We start from the raw sequence: 24,291 nt of genomic DNA on the forward strand, positions 1-24,291 counted from the left end.
AGTGACAGAGGGCAGATTCTAAAAGAGTCTGAAACACTAACCACTATCCACATGTGCCTGCTGAGCACTTCAAATGTGGGTAGTCTGCATTGTTCTGTTATAAAACATGCACTGAATTTCAGAGCATTAGGTTTTTTTAAAATGTAAATTATGCCATTAATTATTTTTATTACACATTACAGTGATAATATTTGGAGTATATTAGGTTAAATGGAATATATTATTACAATTAATCTCTCCTGTTTCTTTTTATTCTTTTCAATGTGACTACTAGAAAATTTAAAATTACATATGTGGTTCACACCATACTTCTATTGGACAGTGGTTCTCTGAAGATAGTTAGAAATTATATACAGGAATTAGGAGACTGAGTGGATAAGAGGCAAGGAACAGGGTGGTCACCCATTCCTATAAATCTAACATCTTCTAATAAGTAAATGTTTCTTAATGGATTGGTTACCCACTTTTTTTCAAGTAAACAACATATGCATTGGCTGTTTTCTCCTACTTAAGAAGAGGCAGTTCAGTCTTGGGTCTTGATAGCAAATGTTGGACAAGGTAACCAAATCAGTTTTTCTGAGGAGAGATTTAATTAGTACCTATCATGTTCCAGACATTTAACATGTCTTCTCGCTTAATACTCAAACAATGTTAGAGGAGGACATTACACACTATATTTTTTTACAGATAAGGAAATGGAGATTCAGAGAGGTTAATTAACTCATCCCATGTCACAGAGCAAGGAGGGAAGGAAAGCATGGACTTTTAAAAGGGCTAAATGTAAAGCTTAATGTTTCTCAAGAGTCTTTCACCATAGACTGTAAGCAATTCAAATAGGTTTTCCTTCAACCTGTAGCCATCAAAAAAGAATCACTATTCCTATTGCTGGTTTTTTCTCCCCCTTTTAAGTACAGTCTCTTCTATCAGGTCAAAGCAGGTTTTAGAATTTAAAATATCTTTTCCTTTTCCTACTTAGTCTTTCGCATTGTGAAGACCTACTTTTACAATTAAACCCATTTACCTTTTACCTGTAGCCTTAAAAGATACCAAGAAAACCAAAAATATTAAGTCTCAATATTGGCATATGGCCTAGGAGACCTCATAACACTTCCAGCTTTAAAATGCTCAGATTCAATGACTTCTCTGAATTTTGTCTCAAAACCCTTTAGTCGAGATAATGGTCTTAATTTGGCATATTAGGTATATTAGGATATATAAAGAGTTATTTATATACATATAAATAAATAGTTATATATAAATAAATAGCTGCCAATAATGTCAGATTCATTATTTTAATTAATTCTCCAAACAAGTTTTAGAGGTTGCATTAATAACACACACACACATACAGGGAGAGAGAGAGAGAGAGAGAGAGAGAGAGAGAGAGAGAGAGAGAGAGAGGGAGAAGTTAATTAGCTTGCATCCAATGTAGTATTAATAGCAAAAGGGCAGAAACTGAGCTTCAACTCAGTTTTTTCATTGCTTCCTGTACTCATGGTTTCTTACCACTATTCCACTCATAATAAAACACATGGATAAATCAAGTGCACCTTTGACCTGCTAGAAAAAGAAAGGGTTGGACTATTCAGTTTGAGGCTGAGAACACTGCATTAGAAATGCTGGTTCCCTCCAGAAGTAGAAATTTACTCATATTAGTAGTAGTCAGTTCAGACATCTCCTGGGAGAGGTTATGCACAAATTTAATTACAGTTCACCCAATGACCACTACAGTTGGATAGCCCAGGACCTATGAAGCATATTTTCTTGCCACCAAAATATCTCCCTCACCATTTGCCATAGCACCCAAAATTTCCACTGCTACAAATCCCCTTTGGGATAGAGCAGTGGTTGTAACACTGGGTTAGAGATGGGGCTGTGTGGGGAGACAGTCTAGGGGGTGGGAGAAATTAGGTAGAAGAGCCTGTTGGAATCCTGACAACCAGACAAGGTTTGTGCCCAACATGTCCAGCTCTATAGCAATGGCTTGTCTATAGAAATCCTTTTCAGGAATCGTTGGGAGGCATTTTCATGTTGTCTTCCCATGTGGTGCTTACTGTCTCCTCCCTCTGCTTTATTAGACTTCCCATGAGCCTTACTCAGTACTTCACTTAAGAAAGCAACAGAGCCAGAGCCATTTTGACTCAGTGGTTAGAGCATCGGCCTGCGGACTGAAGGGTCCCAGGTTTGATTCCGGCCAAGGACACGTACCTTGGTTACAGGCTCCATTCCTGGCCCTGGTCGGGGCTTGTGCAGGAGGCAACCAATTGATGTGCCTCTCTCAGATCGATGTTTCTCTCTCTCTCTCTCTGAAAAGCAATGGAAAAAAATATCCTCAGGTGAGGATTTAAAAAAAAGAAAGCAACAGAGCATAAAACAGAAAGAAATTATATCGAACCCAAGATAAATTAGAAGTCAAATAAGTCATAGGAAAAGACCTTGACTGCAATTTTCTAAAGCAGAAAAAAATTAAAGTTTTTAGATGAAAGGAACCTTACACTCGTGTCTTTCAATTCTCTCATGTTACGTGTGAGGAACAGGTCGCCAGAAGAAAAAGGGCCCAATTACAGACTAGTCAGAGGCAGAGCAGTGCTGCATCCTGGGCTTACTCTTTTCTCCACTCTTCTCTCCATGAAAAATTAAAGATCTCATTTATGAATGTCTACTGAATATATTTAATGGTGTGAACTTCTCTACACATTCTATTAAATTCAAATCTAATGTATATTTAACGCATTCCCAAGTGGTCACAATAAAAGCATATACTCAATTCCCCTCATGTTACACTTTTCATATATTAACTCACATATGTTTACATAACATCATATGTATTTATATATTAACATAGATACATATATTAACTTGCATATATTCATGTTACATATACTATGTACTGATATAATGTATGTGGCTTTTACATTATAACATCACAAAGTACTCCAGGTATATTAACTCAACCTTCACAAAAACTCTATGAGGAATATACTATTATTATCAATTCATTTTCTAGAAAACAGAGGTGGAAAAGTGTTAGAAACCTGCCAGGGTCATACAGACAGTAAGGAGCAGAGCCTGAGTTGGGACTCACCTGTCTTACTGTGCTTTACTTCCTTACCTTTTTCTCACTCCTGCCTTATTCTTCTACCAACCCTCATGCTCCCTCTCTAAGTTCGATGTGGCCAGGAATGTGGCACCTGGTGAAGAAATAGGCTGAATGCTGCCACCATTGTTTAGTGCCCATTATGTGTTTGATATGGATTTGGGTACTTGGCTTGCCCAGCAAAAATGTACAGGTTGAGGGAACATGGGTTTTGCGGTTGGACAGGCCTGGATTGAAATTCCGACTTTACAACTTAATAACTATGTGACCTCAGACAATTTATTTACTTTCTAAATATCAGTTTCATCTTCTGGTAAATAGAGAGAGCTCCCCTAAGGTTACTGTCAGAATTAAATAAAGCAGTGCATAGAAATGCAGTTTTTATATAGGTCTGGAGAATTACCTCATACCTTTATTGGCATTTCTAGTTCTCCTCTATAAAAAGCTTTTATTATAGTTTACCTTCCTAGATTTTCAACTGAAATAGAAGCCAGAGTTAAACCACATTCACCAAGAAGAGATGAATGGTATCAGCATAAACCTGTTGTTCGTACCAATCTAGGAAGCACACATGAGTCATGAGCAGGTTTTCTCACACCAGCTGTGTATGTGTGATGCTCAATAGAGTGAACGCTTAACAATTAAACTGGCTTTAAGTATGTAGGATAGAAAGAATCAAACTGAACATCAGTTGTGATTATCCACTTGAAAAGCTCATTAAGGACTGAATTATGAAATAGTAGACTAATTAAGACCATGTAGAAATGTGTTTTCCATTTGTTCATAGAACTTTTTTTTTTAATCAAAAAACCAGAAGGATATGGTGTATTGGTATGGCCAATTTAGGGGAAAATTTTCTGCTCTTTCCTCCAAATGGAAAACACTAACATTTACTGACTGCTTACTCAGTGCCATACATTATTTCAAATCATCAGTGTGACAATTCTTTATGATATCTGTTACTACTTCAATTTTCTTGATGAACAAAATGACTGTCAGGAAAGTTTAACAATACAGTTAGCTTACATCATTACTACATTATGGAGCTGAGATTTCAACCTGAAAGTAATTTCAAAGTTCTTTCAACTAAGTCATGAAATAGTTATTTCTGAAAGCTGTTATGACTGTAGATGTGATACAAAATGTATTTTATTGCACACACATGCATAACAATCTTACAGTAAAGACCCCGATCCACACTTGTCTGACCCATCTGCCTCCTCCTCTAGACTGTAAGTTCCATAAGAGAAGGGTCATGCCCGTGGTGTTCACAATATATCCCAATACCCAGGCTCAGTGCCAGCCAAACAGTTATATCTTCAATAAATATTTGGTGAATGAAGAACAAATGCTGAATTAACTAAAAGAATAGCAGTCAGATCCACAGTCATCCTTTCACATGTGTCAACGTTGAGGGATAAAGGGGTATTCTGCCTGCAGTAATACAGGTACTCAGTAACAGGGTAAATATTAGAAGCCCGGAGCCTCTGAATTGCTGAGCTCAATGAGCCAAGTCACAAGCAGGCTAAAGGACAGGTACATTATTTAACTTGAGCTGTGTCCTCCTAAAGCAGAAGTCAAACACATCGCAATTACATCAACAATTGGCCCACACACGTGACAGAGGTCATGGTGACTCCCACACCCGTCTCCAACCAGAAGAGCCAACATTTTAGAGAATCCGTTCTCTCTTCATTGATTCTTCTCAAAGAGGCCACAGACCGCAACAATACACTTCTTTACCTCTACAACTGGGCAGCAAACAGAGCTATTCACTCAAACTTCCAGGCATCAATCTGGGGAAGAAAGGTCTTTCACGTTCCTGTTTGGGGGCATTGTCAAGAGACTATTCAGGAGTATTTGCTAGTGCCCCAAATGACACTAACATTTAAGGTATGGATAGCGAAATAGAACCAAAGAAATAGAAGGAACAGGTAGAGAGTGAAAACAAAAACCAAGAGAGCATTGTCCTGTAAGTCATTTTTAGTAGAAGGAAATGACCAATGATATTGATATCAAGTTCAGTAAGTTGAGAGGTTAAATAAGATGAGGAGAGACAAGTAACTATAACACCTCTAAAAAGAGCGGTTCTGGTATAGTGTGAATGTCAATTTGATATTCTGATCGAGCATGGACTGTACTCCTCAGAAACAGTAGTGGGTGGTGTGGTGCCTGCAGTACCCAGTACAGCACCTGGCACATGGAAGGAACTTAATAAATGTTGTAAAGCAGATGCCCAAATGGATTAATTAAAACAAGGTGCAGTAGTTCATTTTGGAAGAAAACATCGCAATGACATTTAAAACCACTCTTAATAAAAAAAAGTACCAATGTTTTCTAAATTAAATCACTAGGTCTAAAATTAGCACCATACATTTGGCTTCTTCCTCCAAATGTCCTGAAGCCAAAACAACTCAGTTCCTATGGAGTACATGTAATTTGCCAACTGTGAAGATGAAGTCCCATGCATTAGAAGCGTTCCTAAATTTCTTTGCTCTGAGTGACCTTTTAAGTTGCTGCTGTGATGTCATTAGAATTACAATTTTACGCAAGATTAGGCATGTAATTATGTGTTAAAAGGTTCTTCTGGCTCCTGCTTGCTGTGTTGATAAAGCAGAGTGCATTAAGAGTATCCCATGTGCGTAGCTCAAGGCCACTGATAACAGAAAATGGCATCCACTTGGCTCTTTCCTGCCTTGTGTCCCACTCGTCCTTGCAGCTGTCACCTCAAGGCTTCAGCACTGGTAGAAAGTGAAAAGTCACTGCAACCAGTGGCACTCTAGAGCTGTTACTCTCCATCCAAAGCTTCTAGAGGCAGGGGAGTCTCCATAGAAAATTTAACTTATTTGTATTTTTTTGGCAAAGATGTGGAGAAAAGGGAAACCTTTGTACACTATTGGTGGGACTGCAAATTGGTGCGGCTACTATGGAAAACCGTATGAAGATCTCTCAAAAACCTGAAAATAGAATTACCATACAACCCAGCAATTCTACTTCTGTAAATTTATCTAAAGAAAACAGAGACGCTGATTCAAAAAGATATATGCAGCATTATTTACAATTGCCAAGATATGAAAGCAACCTGGATGTCTATCAATAGATGAATAGATAACGATGTTACACACACACACACACACACACACACACACACGAAATATTACATAACCATAAAAAAGAATGAAGCCCAGCAGGAGTGGCTCAGTTGGTTGAGCGTTGTCCTGTGCACCAAAAGGTTGCCAGTTCAATTCCTGGTCAGGGCACATACCTGGATTGTAGGTTCGACTCCTGGTTGAGGCATGTACAAAAGGCAGCTGATCGATGTCTCTCTCTCTCACATCAATGTCTCTCTCTCTCTCTCTCTCTCCCTCCCTCCCTCTCTCTAAGCATGTCCATGGATGAGAATTTAAAAAAAGAAAAATGAACTCTTGCCATTTGCGGTAGATCTAGAGGGTATTGTACTAAGTGGAATAAGTCAAGCAGAGACGGACAAATACTGTATGGTTTCACCTATATTGTGGAATCTAAAACAACAAAGCAAAACAAGAACAAATGAACAAACAAAACAAAAACAGACTCATAGAACAGAGACCAAAGGGATGGTTACCAAAAGGGAGGGATTGGTGGGATGGATGAAAAGGTGAAGGGAAATATAGTAAATAATACTGTGACAAATTTTCACAGAGACAAATGATTATTAGAATTAGTGGGGTGATCACACTGTAAAGTATGAAAACGTTGAATCATATTATACACCTGAAACTAATGTAACTAATATAATAATGTATACCAACTGTACTTAAATTTTAAGAAAAAGAATTCAACTTAATTAAATCAGAACGTGAGAGTTTGTAACAATGTTTCTCAGCTTGGCTGGATGGGAGAATTCTTTGGTAAGCTTTTTAAAAAATAATAACCCCCAAAGGTTCCCACAGGTCTGGCTTGAGACCCAGGCACCAGCATTTTTTAGAAGTTCCCTCATATGACTCTAATGTGTGTCCAGGGTGAACCCTGGACACCTTCTTTATGCTCCTCTTGCTCAGGGTGAGTATTAACTTAATGTGAATGAGGAAGTACTTCAGTTTTATTATCTCAATATTTCAGAAAACTGTTTTTTTTTCTATTGAGTGCCATTGACCCATAGGGGAAAAAATCAATAGTCTCAATGTACAAGTACAAAACAACTTAATTGGATTTTTTTATAAAAAATAAAATCCAATCATGTTAACTTTTAAAATTAGCAACAGGGGGCAAAGGAATAAACTAATGTTTAGTATATACCTACTATGTGCCTTAATTTATTTGGGGTACTTTTGTAGCTATTATCTCATTTATCTTCCAAGCGACCCAGAAAAGCAAGTGTTATTGCTCCCATTTTCACAGTTGCAGAAACTAAGACACAGAGATGTTAAATTGACTTGTCCAAAGTCACACAGCTGGTAGGTGGCAATGCCAAGATGTGGCAATGCCCACTGGGCTCTCCTGCTTGTCTTTTCATTCGGCCATGCTGCCCTCTCTAAAGAAAACCCTACTGGACGATAATTCAGCAGGCAATGGAAACTTTCTGTCCAAGTCAATGAATGAGACAGAGGGAGCAGGACAATCAGAAGGGGAGAGAGGAGGTGGGGAGGGGAAGAAGGAAGGACATCCTGAGCTAAGGGAAGGATCCAGAAGGAGCCATTGGCTGCACCCAGCAGTAGTGAGCCACACTCGGAGTACAGCATCAGAACTACTGATCACGCTTTCCAATAGACTCTTAGCTGGTCAAAGCAGCACATACAACCAGTGTGTCACTGTGTGTCCTGTGTTGTGCCATAAAGGTGCATAAGACACAGCCCTGCCCTGAATGCCCCACAGCCTCGCAGGGGAAGCAGGATAAACTGAGCCTTGCTCTAACAGAGGTGAATGCCAAGAATTGGGAGCAGAGCTGAGGAAGCTGCTCGTGTGAGGCAGAGAAGGCTTCACAGAAGAGGGGACATCTGAGATGGCTTTAGCAACGGAAATCCCTTCCCTGGCAGGAACTGGAGGCAGAGGGAAAGGATGACTGAGTCGGGGAGGTAGAAACCCACAATATGTATGCCTGAAAAATGGAAAAGACCCTTTTATAGATTCCTGAGACAAAGAAATTGTCTGGCTCCCCACTGACTCCCCACTTTCATTCAAGGCTGAGAGTCCATCTTTCAGACTTCTGGTTTTCAGATGTGTATAGTCATGGCTCTGCCCAATTCACCTCAGTTCCTAGGTCATTCAATGATAGAATTAGACCCAGGTTTCCTCTCCCCGGCCCAGAGCCCAGAGCAGCCACCAACACGGCTCTCTGTTTCATGCTAGGATTCCAAATCACAAATTTTATAAAGTGCTTTTCTTGTCTCTGTATAACTTTCCCTAATCACAATTCAAATGAAATCTTCCTTGTCTTATAAAGTGAGCAGAGCCGAGGTAATTATGTAAGGAGTTCAGGAGGGCTGCCTTTGAGCTGAGAGAACCTCCAAACCAGCTTCATTAACATAATCCAAGTGTTTCTTTGAAGCCTGGAAATTGTTTTCAACCCCAAAAAACCTTTACACTGTTGTCCTTAAAGCAGCTACTTCCTTCCCTTCTAATTAAGGACAAAGTTAGCAGGTTTTAAATAACTGTGTCTTTATGGGGGACTGGGGTAAAGAAAGTCAAATCCACTTATTGGAATAACCTGTGGAGTCAATAAGCCCTTTCCAGCACGCCTTAGACAGTTCATTAGAATAAATATATCTTTCATCTCCCCTTTCTTTATTCTCTTAGAGCAACAGAGCAAGGGTGCAACACTGGAATAATGCTACACAGCCTGGAAAGTATCCTAAGTGTATTGAAATCACTGCAGCCCCTTTCACTCTGACTGGTTTCAAAGCATTTATAATATGTGTGGTGTGTCTATTAAATGCAGGCTGAAAAACAATAATAGGCCAGGAACTCGGTCATTTGTTGCTTTATTTAGACTCAAATTGTGCCACTTTTCTTTGTCTCCCCCAAGTCCCCAACCATTTCAAGGGTGACTAAAGCGATCAGAAGATTCTCCCAGAGTCAATGTTGAAATAACTTCCTAAAAGTTTAAGCCAATCCTCATTCTTATGAAGTGATTCATTCAACAGATTAAAATCATTCTTCTTTCCTGAAGGCTGACTTGTTTTAATACTAATGAACTTAATGTCTATTCTAATTTATGTTTTTTAATTAAATTTATTGGGGTAACATTGATTAATAAGTCATAACCAAAAGAACACAACATTCTTCTAATATCTTGATTTTAGATCCCCTAAGCCTGGCCTCTAGGAGCCAGCGACTATCTGCTGCCGCCGCTGCTGTGATTTTCTCAGACACTCAACTGCAAGGGGACAAACCCACAACTTTGGCAACAGTAGAGCACATTTAAAAAATGATGCTTCGTCCCCAAAATGTCACATCTGTCAGCTTCAAGAAAAACATTTTGGAGAGAAAGGAGAAAAAAAATTTAGTATCCAAATCTAAACCAAAATTTTGGAAAAATACAGTGTACTACAGAGTGTGAAATCGTACTATACTACAGGGTGAAAGCATACCAAAATTACCTTTTTGGAGGAGGCATTTTGGAGAGAATATGATATTAACCTCAACTAGAAAAACACACATGTTGCCCTAAGGCAGCGGCTGCCAACCCCAGCGGTACCTTAGAAACAACTGGGAAGCTTTAGAAACATTGAATGCACATTTCTGGGGAAGGGGGCATGCTTCAGTGTTTTTGAAAAGATTCCCAGTTGATTTTAATGTGCAGCCAAGGTTGAGACCTGCTGCCCCTCAGGTCTCAGAAACCTGGTCGTGTTTAAAGGCCAATCCACTGAGAGTTAGAGGTTGCTGTTGACACAGACTTCCCAAAATTTAAAGTAATGGACTGGACTGAACTTCAGTGTGTATCTCTTTCAGGTCTTTTCACCATTCCTCCAGGACTTCCACCCTAAGGAAAGGAGCCTCTGGACCAACATCCTCTAAGATGTTTATATGGACCAGCGGCCGGACCTCTTCATCTTACAGACACGATGAGAAAAGGTAACTGACTACCCAGGCAGAGTGCCAACCGGAAAGCTTTGGACACCCCAGCTTTCTGTTTTGCACGAGTTAATGTAGGCTGGGCTTTCTGTTGAGAGACTGGGGTTTCAGACTTCTTGACCTTCCTCCTTGCACTCCTCACACTCGCTCCCACCACGTAGCTTTGCAAAGCCTGTTCGCTGTGAGAAACGCCCTTGTCCATGCACATGCACACCCACTCGGCACTTAGCTAACTCCATCTCTGCGTCCAGAGAGCCATTCAGTCAGAACCTCCCACCATCCTCTTGGCCAGCACAGACTATGCTTCACTCTCCCTTGAATTTCCAGGACCTGCCACTGTACCTGGCCCATAGTCAATGATCAGTGCTTGCTGAACTGAAATGATGAAAATTACATTTCAAGATACTGGACATATGGCAGGGAAGGAAAGCAGAAACCGTGAGAGGGTAAAAAGAATGGACAAGTTCATGGAGCCCTCAAATTCCTTGAAAGAGCATTGTCGGGTAGGGGAGAAACAGGGGAGTAAGAAGAAAGATTAAAGGGCTAAGGCAGTGTTAATAAAATAGCAACAAATACACAGCACAATCCAGCCCTCCCACGTGGGTTTAGGTTAGGTAGTAAATGCATTCATGAAATGCTCTGGCCAGTTTTAAATATTCGCTTTCTTCTGCGGCTCTCTCTTTCTCCTTGGCCTCGTACTATTACTAAGGTCTGGTGAAGCTAACTTTTAAACAGAACTGCCGATACCAGCATTCACTTGCAGCTCACCTGCCTGCAGGTCGGAATAGAAATCAGGATTGATAAATTACACTGGGCACAAGAGGAAAGACCTGAGGGAAGTGTACTGCAGTGTAATTTTGTGAGCTGGTACCTCTCTTTTTCTTTTTTAAATGTGCATTTCCCTACAGACAAAAGTCTTTGAAAAATTCTGAAAGCAAAATTGTTCATTAATTATATATTACAGCAAAAGTGTGGAAGCAATTTTAATATTCACAATAGAAAAACTATTAAATAAATCATAGAATGTAATAAGTATATCACTTAGCATTTTAAATTATTTTGTCATAATATTCACTATAAGTCAAGTGGAAAAATTACATACAAACAATGATTGCAGCCACCAAAAAGATACACATAAGAAAAAGAACGGAAGGAAAAGCATGTTTTTCAATTCTCCATTTTCTGAGTGCTTTGTAATATACTATCTTAATTACGGAAAAAAGTAATGATATGATGTCTGAGTAAAATTACAGACCAGAAGGCAACTAGTGTTTGAACAAAGTTCAAAAAAACTCCCAGTATTCATCAAAATACAAGCAGATCAGCTGAAAACTCACTGTCTTTGTTCATCTCTAGATTTTCACACGCTTCTCAATGCTTAATCAAGCTATTTTTCATTCACTTTCCAGCCAAATAAGTTGAACCATCTTCCAGCAAGACTTTTACTATGAGACTAAAGTTCCATGTATCATTTCAAAGTTCCATATTTTATATGCAATTTCCTCATGTCCTTATTTTTTAAAGAAGTCCACTACCCATGATGGTGCAGAAGGGCAGAGATTTTGTTGCCCTGCGGGAATATGGTGACTATCAGTGGCCAGCCCTCCTGAGATTCTAAAGGCTTCATTAGAGCCCATGAAGTAAGATGTATTTGTTTCACCTTCTATTTATTCTCATCCAAAAGTTTAATTAAATACATTTTGCTCTATATCTTTTCTTACAAAGAAAGGGTTTGGCATTTACAAACAATTACAAAAACCTTGTCAGTTGTGTGTTTTACATGAACTATTCTCTTTCAATTTACCAGATAGGGGCTATTATGCCCATTTTACAGATGGGTAGCTGAGGCTCAGAGATTTTAAATACATTCCAAGTGTCCAACAACTAGCCAGTGATGGAATCAGGGTTTGAACCTGAGGTCATACTCTCTCCCCTACACCCCACAGTTTACATAGCATCATATATGAGATATTTGGAGAAGCAAAGAATAGCCAAGCCCACAAGAGGAAATCTGTGTTAAGATAGAGTTGAAAATAGTCATATTAAAGGAGGTAATACACGTGTGATTATTACATATTGGCAATACCTGTGGACTTAAAGGAGCAAATAATTAGCTTTGCATTATGCACAAATAAGATTTATGAAACTCTTAAATTACTACTTTCAATATTTTTCAAAGTATGATCGCAGTAACCATGAGATTTAAAATAATTAAAATGTGGACTAGAAGTAAATCATTTTCATCAGGCTTTATTTATGCAAAGGGGATGCCAAGGCTTATTAAATCAATCTGTATGGCTTTGGTCTACAAAGTCAAACGCAAACTGAAAAACAGCCAGTGAGTACAGCAATCGAATCTGCCACTAAGCCAGCACTCTTAGCTGATGTTGGTTCATTTGCCTGTACCTTCCTTGACCACATTTTCATCCTCACTGTATGAGAGCACTCAGATTTTAAAACAGACTTTGAACAGCATCTACTGCTCTGCTTAAGATGCTCTTGGTGGCAGTAATCATGGTGGTAATGAAGGTGCTGATCGCTGATAATGAATCTAGATAATTAAGGTCCTCAAGTTAATTATTCAGAAACAACTTAACTAGATTGCCTGGCAGCACTGCCCAGAACTGCTGGGAACTGTTCCACCCTCAGTTTCTTCTCGTTCTGCCAGCCTGGCCTCCGTGTCCGACTTCTCCAGCTGTGCTCCTGCAGCAATCCCAGAGGCTAGGCAGCCAAACCCCTTGGCTCCACGCCACACTGCCTCTCTCGAGACCAGCGCCAACCTTGGCCGGCTATCGGCTGCCCTGGGATCCCTCAAAGGGTGGGATATCAGGAAATAGCTTCCAGACAGGTGCAGCAACTACATGGAAGGAAAAGGCCACCAAGAATTCTGAAACCAAGTGTTTTATAGCTCAAGGGCTCAAGGGAAGTTGAAGTCAATTTTACTTTTTTTTTTTTTAATTTTAATTCAAATCCAGTCCTTTTTCTGATCATCTGCTATATGCAAAATACTGGTTTCCACCCTTACCCTCCATACCACATGCCCAGCAATCTGAAGGAATACTTTCTCTTTTCTGAACAAGCTTCTTTAATAGGTCAGCTTAATTAATCCCTAAATCGAAGGTGGCAAAATAAAACAGCAGCAGCAATAACTAATTAAGAATTAGAAGAAAAAGGTTATTGGCTAAGGAGACAACAGCTGAGTGTATATCAAATATTTTTCAAATTGTTTTATTAAATATTGAACTGATATGGAGGAATATATAGATATATCACATGTTAACATACCAAGAATGATGATATAGCCCAGCCAGCGTGGATTAGTGGTTGAGCATTGACCTATGATTTAGAACTATTTTGACTTTCTAGTTACTTCTGAATCATTTTCAATTAGTTATATATTTACAAAAATTTACTATAGTAAATTATATATCAAAGCTTTCAAATATCCTGCTATAGCTATTTTTAATATCCTCTATAATTTTTGTAACCTATTCTGTATCTGTGCATATGGTTTTTTAATTCCTGATATTTATTTGTGCCTTCTCTAATTTTTTATTGATCAGTCTTGTCAGAGGTTTGTCTATTTCATTAGTCTTTAAAGAAAAATAACCTTTGAATTCATTGATTTCCTAATATAGTTTATCTTCTATTTTTTTTATTTCTGTTCATGTTTCTTATTTCCTTTTTTACACTTTAACTCCCTAAGTTGGATGCCTGGCACATTAATTTTCTGGCTTTCTTCTTATCTAATATAAAATTTAAGATTATATATTTCTATTTATATATTGCCTCAGTTGCATGCCACTAGTTTCTCTATAGTGATTTTTATCATTCAGTTCTAAATACATCCTAATTTATCATGTTTTATTTTATGAACCATGAGTTTGGGGGAACTACACTTTTATATCTCTATATAGAGTTGCTTATTTATTTTTTGTTATTTATTTCTACCATTACTGCACTAGAGCCAAATAATGTGATCAACATAAAGGTAATGCTCCTCAAAGGCTCTTTAGGTTATAAGGATAGCCTAGCTTATCTGAATAATTCACATAATTTTCTGCTTTATTTTATATTTTTTACTAAATACTTTCATGAAACTTAGTATGCTAATAGATCAGGTAAAATAAATAAGAATAGAAATTAAGATACCAGTGGGGCCCAGCTGGGCATGGCTCAGTGGCTGAGCATCAACCTAGGACCCAGGCGATCGGGGTTCGATTCCCAGTCAGGGCACATGCCTGGGTTGCAGGCTTGGTCCCCAGTTGGGGGCGTGCAGGAGGCGGTTGATCAATGACTCTCTCGTCATTGATGTTTTTATCTCTCTCTCTCCCTCTCCTTTCCTCTCTCTGAAATCAATAAAAAATATATTTTAAAAAAAAAAGATACAATTGGGTGATCTAATAAGATCACACAATTATCAGAATTAACTGTGATTAACAAGAATTAACTCCTACTTTTGTTTCCATAATTTTGCTCTCACCTATAGTCTCTTATCCATAAAATAATATTATAATTCTTCCTTGGCAATTAGTAACATTGGCTCATGGACAAAACCTCTTATGTTAATGACAGTATTAAGTGTGACCGTCATTTGTTCCCAAATTCAAAAGCACATCCCACCTCCCTCCAATGGAATATACACTTTGAAAGACTAAAAATAGAAAAACAATTAAACTTCAAATTGGACCATATAAATACATACCTCCTAGCTCGAGAAAAAAACAATGAAATCTGAAACTAATAAAAGATCTCCATATTTTATTAGTTTATTAGGATATACATATGAGAAGCCCATCTCAAAAATGTGAAGGTTTTGGTGGACAGAAAGCCGACCAATGGCTGTTTTAATCAATGCCACTCCCAGTTCTGCCATATGGTATAACAGGTTGAGTGTTCCTGGGGCAGAAATGCATAGCAACTCTGCTCATTTCAGCTCAGCTGGCATTTAGCAATTCATTGCCCCACAGATTCATCCTCATGGGACCTAACAGAAGGCACTTTTCCTTGAAGTCTGGAAACTGGAGCTCTTAGTGCCTGAAAAGCTTGAAGTTTTTCTAGAAGGAATACTAACTTTGCCAGTGGTAGAGTCCAATGGGCACTGATAGGAAGCCAGAAGCCTGTACCAGCCATGGTTCTCTGATCTACTTGGTTTCAGTTGACCTTTCAGCCTCCCTGTGCTGGCTATCTCACAACCTAAGCATTTCTTAGCCATTTCTAGCCCACATAACAGGAACATATTTTGGGAGCCTAATAAATGCAAGAGACTGAGTTTACAAAGATGAACAGGCTCTAACTCTTGAGCAGCTTGGTATTCGGCGGGCCAGAGAGGCATAAATATAGATATTCAGCATATTGAGTATTATGTGTAAGTTTCTGAAGCGCTCTCTGCCAAGTAATTTCAGATATACAGAATTCCTCACTTCTATTCAGGTCTTTTCTATACCTTCTAGGGGCCCCCTCACCTCCCTGCAGCTTTAGGACCCTTTGCAGCCCTGACTTCCTGCTTTCTGTGTACTCTAGTTAGCTCTTTTGTTTCTCTGACTACCTAGAAAGTCTCATTAAAACCCACAGTGTTCATTGTTACTTCTGGACACAATGATGCCTAGCTCTAGATCCGCATCTCCTCTGCCCCTGTTTTTCCCAGCACTCTTTACCTAACAAATGGAAAACTTTCTAAACAACCAACCACACTAACACAAGTGATCTTTCTAAAGTACGAATCTAATCCTACCACCTCCTGGCTTAGATTATTTTCATTGCTCCTCTAACTTCAGACATCCTTTATCTCTGGCCCCTGCCAATCTAACCAGCTCGCTGCCTTCCATCCCCCACCCACCAGGTCCTGGAGTCCAACCACACTCAGCTACCCCAATTCTCTCCCATTCTGCCTAGAGACTCTTCCCCTTCTCAATTGTTTGCTCATTGGAGGCTCAATTCAATCTGCAACAGGACTAAAATGTTAGCAAAAAAGCAAATGACTTTAAAAAGAATTTTAAAAAATCAATATAAACTGAAAGGCTATATAAGAAATGCTAAACTTCTATTACATTTATTAGAAGAATATATTCAGACACATATTTAAGAAAGATGTCTATGAATATATTCATAAGAATATATTTATAAGGAGACTAAGCCTCCCTAGAAAACTTAGCTTTAAAAAAAATCTTAAAATACTGCTAAAAAGAATATATTCATAAGAATATACATTATAATTGAATGTATTTTTAAAATATAGTCTTAAAATGTTTATAAGAAAAATGTATTCATATTCACTTACTATAATTAAAACAATACTCCTTAAAATAAGTCTTTATTAAATCTGTAAATGTGATAAAGTGGGCTGATCATTCATTTAGCAAAGTGATCCTTCAACAAATTTGTGACTCTGTTCATCTTGGTGCATTAGCCGTTCAGTAACTGATCCCTTGCAGATCCGCCCCCAGCATATTGACCTGCTTCCCTCTTGCTCCTCTCTAATCAGTCTCATTGCAATGCGCATAACTATTGGTATCTCACCCAACTCCCTCAGGGCATGTCTTACTCACTTTGTACCCCCAGAACTTAGCACAATGTGTTATGAAGACTTTAAAAAACATTGACAAATGAATTAATAAATGACCTTTACCCTGCATTTACCTGAATACTTTTCTCCTGCAGACTAAATCCAAGGGAATCTTAATTTAAGTGGGTGAAGGCCAAGGAGAAAAATCTTTTTTGCACATTTTACTCTTTATATCCATGTTTGTATATATACAGCTTCATAAATATTTTACGTATGAACTATAAACCTAATATCAAAGTTTAAGAAACTATCCAAATATGGAACTTGAAATAAAATTGTATTGTGTTGACTACTGCTTGGGGTATAAATGAAGCTTTATTGGACAATTAAAAATATTTTTTATGCAAAATATTTTGTTATACTTGGATTTGCCTTGTAGACTTACCAATAATTTATATGCTCCAAAAGGATTTGGCAAAATGTTCCCTGTATATGTAGAAAAGGATTTGGCAAAATGTTCCCTATATATTGTCAACATGTGTAAATGCTGATTTGTATCCACCATACTGATTCATGGTTCACCAGGAACCATGAAGCCAAGACTGCCCCATCAGAGCTTAAACATACTGCTTTGTCAGCACATGCCAAGGCTCGATCTGCTTCATACTTATAAATCCGATTTCCTGCTTTATACCTACTGTTGGACATCCCCTGTTCGAAACTGAACTTGTAGTCATGCCCCAGACTCATTCTTCCTCCTGAGATCTCAACCTTAGTGAACTAGGCTGGCCTTCATTCCCTTATTTCTCCCAAACCCTCTTTTATTTATATATATATCTTTATTGATTTCAAAGAGAAGAAGGGAGAGGGAGAGAGAGAGATGGAAACATCAATGATGAGAGAGTCATTGGTCGGCCGCCTCCCGCACACCCCCTACTGGGGATCGAGCCCACAACCCGGGCATGTGCCCTGACCAGGAATCAAACCGTGATCTCCTGGATCCTAGGTCAACACTCAGCCTCTGAGCCATGCCCAGCCTGGCTCCCAAACCCTCTTTTAAGTATATTCACAGAGACTAGATACAAAAAGCCAAAGGAAAATAAAATATCAGCTCTGTTAATAGTGGCACAGTAACTCCCAAAGTACAAGGCTTCCTAGTGTGAAGGATGATGTTTAGGCCTGAGGCCCAGAATATACCATTATACTCCTTCTCCCTAGCATTAAAGACGACTTGGGATGGGAGGGGCCACCTCACTAATCCACTAGTCTTAGGCTGTGGACACTCACTTCCCCAGCTGGAACTTACTACCTGGAGACAGGAAGGCCAGAGCATACCAGGCCTGAACAAAGACAAGTCCAAAGGATGAAAAAAAAAGTCTGCTACTTGTGAGCAGTGTGACCTTCAAACTCACCCAAAAGATAGACCTGGCCCCTGTCAGACTCTGGCCCATCTCACGAATCAGATAAGTCATTCCTCTCTGCCTGAGCTCAGGACACTGTGTTTGTGGGAGAAAGAACCTGTAAATGTACAGTCGACCTTCCCCTTCTTACCAGGGTAAAAGTCCTCTCTTGGGACTCCTGATGAGTAGGGAAATAAGGTTCCTGCCATAACACTCTCTACCATTTCCCTGTCACCCAAGCCAAGCATTTGGGCATAAATCTAAACTACATCATTTTTTCTTACTTCCTTACCATCCCCTATGTTCTATACATCATCAGATGCTGATGTTTTATTTCCTAGATCTTTCTCCACACATCCTTTCCTCTCCACCTGTCCAACCTTGATCCTATATCCAGTCCTCATGATCCTTTGCCAACACAACAGGAACAATCTCCTAGTTCTTCTTTCTGATTTAAGTCTTGTTCCATTTCTAATCTAATCTCCACATTGCAGCCAGAGTGATCATTCTGAAACTAAATTCTGATCATGTCACCCTCCGACAGCTTCCCATTAACTGCAAAGCTAAAGGCCAGGCTCCTTAGAATGACTTACAAAACTCTTCATGACTACCTTTCCAAGCTCATCTGCCCCATTCCCCGTCCCATACTCATCCGAGTAATACGAAAATGCTCGTAGTTTCCGACAGTCACCATGCAGCTGCAAACCCTCATCCCTTTGTTCATGCGATTCCTTCTGTCTAAAAATACTCTCGACTCCCTGTCTCATTTGGTTAACTCTGATTCCACTTTGAAGATTCGATTAAAGCCTTACTCCTTCAGGAAGCTTCCATAACCTCAATACTTGTGTCTGTCCTGCTCCCTCGGGCTGGGGAAATGACTCCTCTTCTGTACTCACTCTGTGAATAGCTCCATCCCTGAATTGACTACCCTGTGTTAATTTTTTTCATGTCTGTCTTCCTATTGGTTAGGGGCCCTATCCCCAGTAACTAGAGGTTACCAGCACTCAAGATAAACTTGTGGATTTAAACTGAACTCTCTGTTTTCCCGAATCATTCATTCAATTCCTGACTTATTCATCAATTCAGTAATAACTTATTGATGAATTTGATGAATTTTACCCCACTCACCCACTTTTGTTTTGCTGAGTAATATTCTAATTTCCCAGATGTGTTTGGCCTGTGTGGAAACCAATCATTTTCCTGCTTCGCTTCACGTTCCAGAGCATATGAAGAACATTTGTTAGCCATTTTCAATTTGTGATTTGTAAATTACCCACTTGAATCATTTTTATATGCTCTTGTTCTGGTGACATTCCTGACTGATTACACTTCATCTTTTTTATGGGTGTAGACTGACGTAAGTGATGCTGTCTGACAGCCTGACACTGGAACTGTGAGACTATCGCTCCCTCCTTGCTGGCTTCCATCTGCGGAAAATGCAGATCTCAATGGCAGCAGTCAGAATTAAGTACATTTTGATAAACAGTAATAGCAAAGTAACATCAGATTACTATTTTACAGCAGGTCTTGGAAGTCAGATTCAGCCTGTCTCTTCTCGTTTCAGAAGTCTGCCTGCTCAAGAGCTTTAGCTGCTAAGGGGCACCGATTTTCTGGGTTTTTTTCTTTTTTTCATTCCACTTCATAAAGGGTCAAGTTTAAAGAGCTTTGATATAAACCCTACATTTTCCAAAGAAAATCTCCAAAAACAATGGGGAATCTTAGAGGATGGGAGGTGGCCAGCTAGTCTGGGGGCAGTGGGCTTGGGAACCTGAGAATAATGAGTGGGGGGCTCTCAGTGCTTCTGCCATGAGGATAATGAGCGGCCAGAGTGAGGGCGGAAGGGGCCCAGAAAGGACACAGCCAAGAAAAGATGAGAAACAAAGGCCTTGCTATGACTCTCCTCCCACGATGGGCCCATCCTTCCAAGAAAGAGTAAGATTTGTATAAACCACCTCATGAAGAGAACTTTAAAATAATAACAGTAATAGTAAGCTAATTGGTTCGTTTTACATCTAACAACCAGGTTAATGAATAGTATACCCTAAAACCTTTTGGAAACATATTAAGTATATACCCACTCTCATACCTCTATCGGGAATCAAAATATTTAACAACCAGCCCAAAACGTACCAGCCAACCGGAACAGATGCCTGCCACAGACACCAGTAAGGCCATCCTGGAGCGCAGAGTTAAATGACTACTCGCACAATTGCACAAATACCAGACATCTCTTCCCTCCCCTGCCAAGTTCCATACTGAACTCTACTCTGGTTTTTTAAGCAACAGGAGTGACTAGTGATAAAAATGTTAAAGGAACTGGGAGGAATGGGTCATTGGGGAGAAAAACGGACATCTGTAATATTTTGAACAAAAATAAAATTTAAAAAATTAAAAATAAAATAAATGTTAAAGGAAAATCTGAAGTTATTCTTGTGTATATTGTTTTATTGCCTGAAGCTAAAAATAATGACATAAGAGTTTCTTCTCCATTTTCAGCCTTCTGTTTGTCTTTCTCTCTCTTCCCAGGCCCTAAAGACCAGCAGCTCCCCAACTCCCACATCCCTTCAGTCCAGAGCTTTCCTCTCAAAATAGAAATGAAACGAGACCCCATCCGCCCCTTGGCCGCCTGCCTGCTGATATCCCTGAGCACTGCCTTCCTTCCCATCCTCCCCACATAGCTCTCCAAGCCCCCAGCACTCCCAGCAATTTCTTATTTCTTTTCTGCCTTTTCCTCCAGATCTTATTTCAAGTCCAGTCCCTATTCATGAGCTTCTTACATTACTTAATTTTTTGCCATTCTGTCCTTTAAAAATTCTTTGGAAAACAGTAATTTTAGGAAGTTCTGAGGCTCATGTCATGGAGCCAAAGCTCTCACCCCACTTTTCAATGGGAACATTTATTCAATAATGCATGTCAGTCTTTCTCCTGGATAATTTCCATATGCATCTCATTTAACCAACACAATGCACTGGAAACATCATTTCCACTTTGCAGGAACCTGGGAATCAGGAAGACTGAGGAACTTGTCATTGATCACACAGCTAGTAAACAAAGAAATCAAGTTTTTAACTCAGGAGATCATTTGACTCCAGTCTCATGTTCTTTTATACCCAATGTTGCTGCTGTGAAATAAATGAAAAAAAAATAATAATAATAACTATCCAAAGTTCTAGTCTTGCCTTGATTTGACTAACATTTTTCTAAACTCACTCAAGTGTTTACACATAAAAGAAAAGAAGGCTGAGTCACCACCTCACATCTCAACATTGCTTATAAGTCTTAAGCCAATAGAGCCCTAAGCCACCCTAAGCTTGAGGAAAATGTTAACCAAAATAAGTTCTGTCTATTACTACTGAGGGGAAACAAGGTGTTAAGTTGCCAGATTCCCATTGTATGTTGCCATTTATTTGAATTAATGTTCCATTATGTTCAGAGAGTACAAAAAGATCAGTGATGATCAGCTGGGGGTTAAATGGCAAAAGGAACAAACCTAAAGCATTATGTTAAGAGTTGAGAGGATTGTTTTCTTTCTTCAGATTTACAGGAAAGGGAAAAGTATTTGCAGGTACACATGGGCCCCAAGTAAAGAAGGAGAACTTTTTATTTTTTAAGAAAGAATTCCTCTAATAAGTTATAATGATTTATATCTTAAAAACACTTCGGATAATTGTTATTGTTGTTTTGACTATGCCCCTGAGATTAATTTTTTTTATCACACTGCCTATATTTTATCAGAAAATGGTCAAATAATACAGTTATGCCATGAGAAAAGAGAGGAGGAGCGTTTGGGCTACTTGATTCTGCTCAGGGTTGGGGGGGGGTGTGTGTTGGGAGGCAATGGGCACATGCTGGGATCTAATTGCACTCAGGCAGGTTTGGAGGGGGCTCCTCTTGGCCTCTCTGCCAGAGGAAGGCTTGGGCAGTGACTTACTCACTCTCTGGGGGTGTGCTGATTAACTGTGATTCTCATATAAGACTCTACTATTTTCAACCTCAGAAATATTTACCAAAAAATCAGGGACCACGACCTCTTGGACAAAAGGAAAACGGTCACAGCGCTGAAAGCAGGAGAGGACCGGGCCATCCTGCTGGGCCTGGCCATGATGGTGTGCTCCATCATGATGTACTTTCTGCTGGGAATCACACTCCTGCGCTCATACATGCAGAGGTAACACCACCGGCGGGTTGGGCACTTGTCTTTGTCTCCTCTCTCCTCCCCATAGGCCATCCCCTCAGGCCCTCTTCCTCCCCTCCTTTCCTAATAAGAACTTTGAGCAGTGCCTGGCACATAATATTTTTCAATAATGTCTAATAAAATGATAAAATAGCTCTCTGAAAAAACTGCCTACTGTGTGCCAGGAACTTTCCATACATTACTTGTTTAATTCTCATAATTATCTTACAAGGTAAGTATGAATATACTCATTATAAAAATGGCAAAACTGGGACTCAAGATAGAAATAATTTGCCCAGCGTCACACAGCTCTAGCATGTGGCAGAGCCAAGATTCAAACCCACATCCCACTAATTCCAGGGACCTCGTTCTTGCGTCTTCACACCTCTGTTCATTCTCCACCTTCATTCCTTTTCCACCCCACCTCACTCCTCCACCACCCCACACATCAGTGGTTCTCAATGGCACATTTAAATTCCTGAGAAGCTTTTTTAAATACTGGTGCTCATTCCCCATCATCATTCCAGAGGTCAGATTTAATTGGTCTGGAGTGGGAACCAGCCATCAGCAGCTTTTAAATTTCCCCAGGTGATTCTAATATGCTGCCGAGGCTGAGAAACACTGTGTGCACCAAGCTGAAAAAAAATTACAGATTTTGAACCCTTTTCATTTTACTATTTGCCCATGGTTTACTGAATAGAGAGGGAGGCAATTAAATACTGAGATTTCACGTGTATTCCCCCCGAGCAAGCTACAGCATCTCTAGCTAACTCTGCCTGTAAATTGGGCACTTTGAGTACAAGAGAGCCCAGCATCGCTCTAATAGGGAAAGTCTCACCGTGGTTCAGCTTAAAGAGATGAGTCTTTCAAATGAAAAACTGAGGTTTCAATCAAAAAAAGAATCAAATCATTTTGTGGCATTCACTTCTCCACCTAAATTAATACCTTCACTTAGAAGCAGACTCTAGCTGAAATACAGTAATTTGCTGAAATTAAGGCATCATCTTTCCCATTTGCGGCTGCTCTGCTCTGTTTCTCAGATGCCTCCAGCTGTCTCCTTCTCAATGAAAGTGCTGATGCCTGAGGCCCCGGGGGTTCACATTCCAAAGCCACTTTCAGATCCTCACATCTGCTTAGAACCATCTAAGACTTTTTCCTCCCAGGATAAGCAAACTCTGACCACCCACGATCTGGGAAAATATGATTTGCCGCACCAGAGGGGGTCAGGGCTGCTCTGCTGCCTCTGGCGTGAAACTGGACATGAAAAGGGGGCCCTGCCAAGGCATGTCCAGCAAAAGGAAGGGGCACTAAACCTGCAAAGCAAACACGCTGTCTTCTGTTCCCTGTGGTCTCGGTTTACCCCCAGAAGCAAACTCTTGATTGTTGGCGTGTTTCTTCCTAGTCACAAATGTTACCCTCGATCAGAGAATTATAAATATTTTAGAATGAAAAGCTGTCCAATGAGCAGCTGGAAGCTTTTTCTTTCTTTAACCTCTCTAACTGGGAGGCCCCAGGGCATGGATATGAACCCGGCAGCCAGCATCAAAGGTCCTCTTTTCCAGCCAGCGCCATGGAACCAGCCTGGGCCTTGGGGAAATCAGGATTGGGTGGCATCACAATTTCCATCACTTACTATCTGTGTCCTTGCAGGTTACTTGATTTCCCCAACCCTCCATTTACTCACCTTTAAAGGGAATTAATACCCAACTTACAGGGTTGGTGGGAGGACAAGAGAGAATAATGGATATAAAGCAGCAATTAGGGTAAAGAGTGATACCCAAGTGATTGCTCTTGGTATAATCAGAGGGCGGAGCTATCTTTTCTCCCTTATCAGAACGATCTTAAAGAAATATATCCCTCTCCCTCCATCTGTCAAGTTGGACCTCAAGCCCCTCCACCGCTTTGCCATCTCCCCTCCTCCTGTCCCTTGTACCTTTTCTGCTACAAACGTGGCAGGCATTGCAGAGGGGAGGACGGGGGTGTGGCAGGAAGCCGCTTACAAGGCAGACATGCAGGTGAGTGCAGGTTGTGATGTAGTAAGATGTTTTTTGCTTAGCAGTGT

The 24,291-nt window shown here is 39.8% G+C and overlaps 1 protein-coding gene across 2 annotated transcripts in view; it reads left to right on the plus strand.

The window, feature by feature from the left end:
• The window catches only part of KCNMB2 (potassium calcium-activated channel subfamily M regulatory beta subunit 2), a 206,090-nt gene that overhangs the window by 169,108 nt on the left and 12,691 nt on the right, over window positions 1-24,291 (plus strand). For both annotated transcript variants that reach the window (XM_081138655.1, XM_081138654.1), the window contains exons 2-3: window positions 10,028-10,150; window positions 22,053-22,223. In XM_081138655.1, the coding sequence (XP_080994781.1) occupies window positions 10,095-10,150; window positions 22,053-22,223 (227 nt within the window). In that variant the 5' untranslated portion in view covers window positions 10,028-10,094. The remainder of the gene's footprint in view (window positions 1-10,027; window positions 10,151-22,052; window positions 22,224-24,291) is intronic.

This window comes from Miniopterus schreibersii (genome assembly GCF_964146895.1).
Source record: "Miniopterus schreibersii genome assembly, chromosome: 5".
In the NCBI taxonomy this organism is placed as follows: domain Eukaryota; kingdom Metazoa; phylum Chordata; class Mammalia; order Chiroptera; family Miniopteridae; genus Miniopterus; species Miniopterus schreibersii.